Source organism: Eucalyptus grandis, chromosome 5 (assembly GCF_016545825.1).
Source record: "Eucalyptus grandis isolate ANBG69807.140 chromosome 5, ASM1654582v1, whole genome shotgun sequence".
In the NCBI taxonomy this organism is placed as follows: domain Eukaryota; kingdom Viridiplantae; phylum Streptophyta; class Magnoliopsida; order Myrtales; family Myrtaceae; genus Eucalyptus; species Eucalyptus grandis.
The window spans coordinates 12474409-12480592 of record NC_052616.1 but is presented as its reverse complement, the minus strand read 5'-3'; the positions used below and the strand labels follow the sequence as shown (position 1 = coordinate 12480592).

General features: G+C 36.2%; 1 protein-coding gene across 1 annotated transcript; it reads left to right on the top strand.

The window, feature by feature from the left end:
- Window positions 1-506: 506 nt before the first annotated feature.
- LOC120293632 (receptor-like protein 9DC3) lies at window positions 507-2730 on the top strand. The gene is made up of 3 exons (XM_039313329.1): window positions 507-666; window positions 917-1229; window positions 1425-2730. Exons 1-3 carry the CDS (start codon window positions 507-509, stop codon window positions 2728-2730), a joined length of 1779 nt encoding a protein of 592 aa, XP_039169263.1.
- The last annotated feature ends 3454 nt before the right edge of the window (window positions 2731-6184 follow it).

The following is a 6184-nucleotide window of genomic DNA, read 5'->3' as shown; positions in this document are numbered from 1 at the left end:
GAGCTTCGATTCCAGTGAGGGCCTGAGCCGAAAGGCCTTCTAGCTTGACAAGTTCAGCCAGGTCCTAAACCACGAACAGCTTCTTCATCAACTTCTTCTCCCTTAACTTCCTCAATTTTTTGACCGAAAGAAAAAAAAAAATTCCTCAATTAATCCCCCGGGACGTCGTGATCTTGATGGTTGGGTCGACGTGCATCTCGTCCTCTCGCAACCTCCTCAAATCCCTAATTTTCAGATTGACGCTCCCACTGTACATGAAGAACTCAGCCTACGCGCTAATCGAACACACAAGTGGTGGCCATCGATGAAGCCCGATTTCACCAATCAGATGAACTACTTGACGGCGTAGTATGTCCCCTTGCGGCCATAGGTGATGAGGGAGAGGATCAGGTCCTACCCAGAGTAGAGGTGTGAGGCCCAGAGAGTGTTCACTTCCTCGACAACTAGGCCAGCCGAAAGGCCTTTTGGCTCAGGCTGATGCTGGACTCAAAGCTCTTGAGGCGGCCATGGAGGGGTTGGGTTTTGGGAAGGAGGGAGGAGGATATGATGATCTTTGTGGCATACCTAGAGATCTTGAAAGCGTTGTCGAGGTAAGCCTCGAGGTAGAGGAGGAAGTCCTCGTCTCTGGTTTTTCCCGTGGCTGTTGCGGCAGGGGTTTTGGCAGTGGTCCGGGAGGGAGCGAGCAGGGATGGAGCTCGAAAGATCGGTGTAGAGAGGAGGAGAGGGAGAGAGACTTTCCAATTTTTGACAGTGGGCCCCTCAAATGCCTATTTGTCTGAGTGGGCTAGTGCATAACGACTTGGACCTAATATTTTCAAGTGAGGAGATTATTTAGCCAAAGAGAAAAAGGGAATTGAAATTGATAGGGTAACAAACGCTCCTTTGTCTTGTGTCTTTTTTTCAATTTATTTGGTAGGTAATCGGTTAAGTGGTGGATTTCCATCTTCATTTGAGAACCTGAAGCATTTGACTTATCTCGATCTTTCTGGCAACGACTTGTACGGTGATATTTTGGGCGCATTGCATCTGAAGGATCTTCAAAGGCTTTATCTTGGGTTGCTTAATCTCAATAGTGTTCTCGATGTGAATGATCTATTCACACTCAAGAACTTGACAACCTTATATTTGTCCAACAACAACATATCTTTCACCAAGTCATTCATCAATGCCACTACATTGAAGCTCGCCTACTTATACTTGGATTCATGCAACTTGACCGAGTTCCCACGGTTTATAAGCTACTTAAGCGAATTGGTGTGGTTAAACTTACCACACAACAGAATTCGAGGGACCATTCCTAGATGGATCTAGAACAATAGCAAAGAATCTCTCCGGTATGTAGATCTTTCTCACAATCTTTTAACCGGCTTAAAAAACAACCTAAATGATCTTCCTTTGACAAACTTGTTTTATGTTGACGTTAGTTCTAACTTGCTAGAAACAAACCTCCCCATCCCACCTCCCTTGGTTAAGCTATACAACATCTCCAACAATGGCCTATTTGGGGATATTCCAACATCCATTTGTAAAGTGAGCTCACTTGCCATGCTCGATTTGTCCAACAATGCTCTGAATGGCACACTTCCTTCTTGTTTGGGAAGTATTGGTCCTTTGATTTTATTAAACCTTGCGAGAAATAAATTCAATGGCATGATTCCTCATGGTTACCTAGATGGTTGTGCATTGAGGATGATTGACGTTAGAGAAAACCAACTAAGTGGGATTGTTCCGAGATCTTTAGGAAATTGCAAAATGCTGGAGTATTTGAACCTTGGTGACAACCAAATTAATGATACATTCCCATTTTGGCTATCGGAATTGGCCTACCTAAAAGCAATTGGCTTGCAGTCAAATAGTTTCCATGGTCCCATAGAATCTAATCTAAGCCAGCTCAACTTCACCAGTTTACACATCCTGGACATTTCCAACAACAACTTCAATGGCGAATTTCCTTCCAACTTGTTGAAGAGTTGCCAAGCCATGAAGGTCGTGATTGGTCAAGATGAGTTGGCATATTTGAATATTATTCAATCTATTGATTGGGCTTATGATTCATTTTCTGAAATAAGTATGACTTATGCAATGAAATTGATGAATAAGGGCACGAAAAAGGAATATGCAAAGATTCCAGAGGTCCTCATGGCAATTGACCTCTCCAACAACAAGTTTGAAGGGTTCATTCCTGAACTCATTGGAGATTTGAAATCACTTCGCATGCTCAACCTTTCAAACAACCTCCTCAATGGTAGCATCCCTCCTTCCTTGGCCAACCTGACAGTGCTCGAAGCACTGGATCTTTCTCGAAACAATCTTGTGGGAGAGATTCCTCAACAACTAGCCCGCCTCACATTTCTTTCGGTTTTCGATGTCTCTCACAATCATCTATCAGGACCAATACCACGTGGAACGCAATTTGATACGTTTGAGAGCAATTCATTTGCAATGAATAATGGTTTGTGTGGAAGTCCCTTGCCAAATAAATGCACAAATGGTGAGAACACTCCACCACCACCATCATATTTCAAAGTGGATGAAGAAGAAGAGTGTCTCTTCAACTTGGATTGGAGAATTGTGCTAGTTGGCACCGGAGTTGGGTTTTCAATCGATGTTGTGATAGAAAACTTGATCATTGATGAGAAGAGGATGTGGTTCTTGTGCTGCTCCAAGAAAATGGCAAAAGGATGGAAAAAGGTGAGGAAAGGTCTGGCAGACAAGAAAATATGCAGCTAGATATTTAATGCTCTGTCTTTAAGTAGCTTGTCGAGAAAAGTTATACATGCATTTGTGAAGATTCTGATCTATGTTTATTTGCTATAGTAATATGGAGATGTTGTTTTCTTGCTCATGAAAGTTATCATTCTTCTGAAGATTCTAACTTGTGTCTGTCCATTTATGCATCAGCAATGAATGAATGTTCTGTTGTAATATAGAGACGTAATTGAGATGAGTAGATACTATTGAGAAGCCAATTAATATACATGGTGGACCACGTTGTAAAAAATTTCATTGTCCATGGAAACCAAGGAGATTGGAGTAAAGGTTCTCTTGGTTCACAAGTAGAAAGGGCCTTGCTTTTGTTCATTTGAATGTATATTCGATTGAACTTTCGTAACAGAGCATTAGCAATCTGTGTCATGTCAAGATATTCATGTCGGTTATTTATGTCATTTTGTGTTGGTAGACCAATGTTACAATGTGTATAAATTGTTTCTTCTTTAAAATGAACGAAAACATGCCAATTTCGAGTGTAGTCGTATCAAGTTCGTGCTTTTCTTGGAAAATTTGTAGTTGTGTTCGAGTCACCAAGGAATTGCCACTTCCGATGCTCTTCCAGACATTAGCTTGCAATTTAAGTGAGTTACCAAGAGCTTTTGAAACTATTTTTTCTTTAAACTAATATGGTATCCTACATGAAAGATAATTTCATAGAGATCATCTTAAGTTAAATGTAAAATTCTTTGCTTGAGGAGCATATAATTTGAAAAGTGATTTAGTTTTATGAGTATAAACATAAACACGAAATCTAAAAAATCAACGATTTTAACAGAATTTTCTTAAATTGAATATAAAAATCCAATTTATAGGATCTGAATGAGCAGAGGCCGGGGAAGTCCCCATCTCTATCCTCATCCCACCCCTGCGAAGTGCGGGGCAAGGTTGGCTACTATTAGAACGACGAGAAAAAGTATTATATCTCTGCCGGTTCATTTAATAAGAAATGACGAAAAATATGGCAAAAGAGGAGAGATAAGTTTGTACTAAATTTACGACAATAGTGATAGATTGAAACTGACTCACAAACTTGTATTTAGAAATAGGACCATTGTGTTTCATTTTTTAAAAGTATAAATATTATTTAATACTAATCAGTCTGAATGTTTAACAACTTACACATATGAACTCTTAACTTTATTTCAAATCATTGGAAAGGTTCTTTTTTTCTATAGAATGTTGTGATGTTGGAATACGTTTTTACTGAATTATCCTTTACAGAATTATGGGAAAATTCATATGACTCTGATATGTCATAGTGATATAGGATAATCTATTACACAAATGAATTTAAAAATTCAAATGCGACATGTCAAGTTGGTGTTATAAAAGGTGTTTGATGATTTCATGAAAAAAAATATTATGCCATTTCATGTTATTTATTAATATAGGGAAAAATGGTTCGAAAATTCCTAAACTTATTACATTTTTATTTTATTTTTTTCTCTACTAATTCATTATTCTTATTTTGTTCTTTTCTTTACTTCGTTCGTTTTATGCATAATCGATATCACTGGTCTTAATTTTAGATCACCAAAGAATTCGTCTAAAGTAATTTGATTTTGGCGAAAGGACTGAAAAGCTAACAATGAATTGTTATTAATTGCAAAGCCAACGTCTCAACTGTTTTTTCATCTTTTAAATTTACTAGATCTATATAATGACATTAATGATTTCTTTTCAGTAGGTGATAATATTTTGTACTTGTGATTATTTATATTTTAGTATCTACTTTATTTTTTTATCATATTCATGAAAATTCCTAAACTTATTACATTTTTATTTTATTTTTCTCTACTAATTCATTATTCTTATTTTGTTCTTTTCTTTACTTCGTTCGTTTTATGCATAATCGATATCATTGGTCTTAATTTTAGATCACCAAAGAATTCGTCTAAAGTAATTTGATTTTGGCGAAAGGACTGAAAAGCTAACAATGAATTGTTATTAATTGCAAAGCCAACGTCTCAACTGTTTTTTCATCTTTTAAATTTACTAGATCTATATAATGACATTAATGATTTCTTTTCAGTAGGTGATAATATTTTGTACTTGTGATTATTTATATTTTAGTATCTACTTTATTTTTTTATCATATTCATGAAAATTGATTGTGTGGGTCATCTTAAGATTTTACCTTTCAATTTAAGCTTATAATAAAAATATAAAAAAAAAATAGGTGAGATGAAACCCGTTGAAAAAGTCAACCGGTTTAGTCACAAAATCAACGATCATTAGTTGACTGTCACTCCTTTACTGGATGGAGGACGGTCAGCTAAGCCACACTCAATATATATATATATATATATATATATATATATATATATATATATATATATATATATATATATATGAGTAGCTAAGTAACTTATTGTGCAAGATTTCCTTATAAAAAACTAACATCAACATATTTGGTGAATGATTTTCACTTTTTGAGTGAAACAGCATGTATGGAACATCAAGATCAAAATGACCAAAGGCTGAACGATGTACACTAATGAGGGTGACATGATATGGTCTTTCTTTCTTAATATAATTTTTGCATTTGTTATTTTAGCACTTATGTCATAGAAGAGACAGAGGAGACCGTAATGCCGTAGCCTTCACGGTAAGCAATTTTATGGATCGGAATTCTAGGGCGTCTCCTTAGCCACTCCATAGTTTGATGTGGAAGGATACTTGGGGTGACTGAAGGCAAAATGTCAAAAGTCTTTCGGGCTCAATGTTTTACTTTGGATGGCCTATCACCTTCAGTTTCACTGTCAATGGCCTACCTCCAATGGGACCAAAGAGGCAAATTTGATCTGTATGAGAAGTTGGACTCAAAATATCACCTAATACAAGCAAGTGAAAAATGTAGATATTTTCGACTTAAGTAACAGGCACATTCAATTAGTCTAGCCGCTTATTTCCTTAGTGGGCTATTGTTTTTGTAACTTCTTATAAATGAATTGACAAACCACATAAGAGATTGAGGTATTGACAAAGTGATGATTAGGATCGACTATAGTATGTATATTTGTCTTGCCTTAAATGCTTTGCAATGTCAATACATTGCGTATGTCTCACTGCTTTTATATATATTATTTGAATATAATGGTACGGTTAAAAGCAAATAGGCATTTTCCTTTTCGAAAGGGGAAAAAATGGTCACACATCTACAAGGTACATATTAGGTTGAATTCTCGTGCATGCCGTGATTATTGCCGTGATTATCGTTCATGTGCAATCACAACTACATAGGCGGCCCACTAAATTGAAAGATGAAATGATAAACAAGTTATAAAATTTAAAGTGCCAAAAAATAAATTTATGAAAAATAAGATTGAACGGAAAATTATTAAACTTCATTGTTGACACCTAAATTTTACTGTTTTACTTAAAACTTAATCGCATACAAAATTAGGAATTA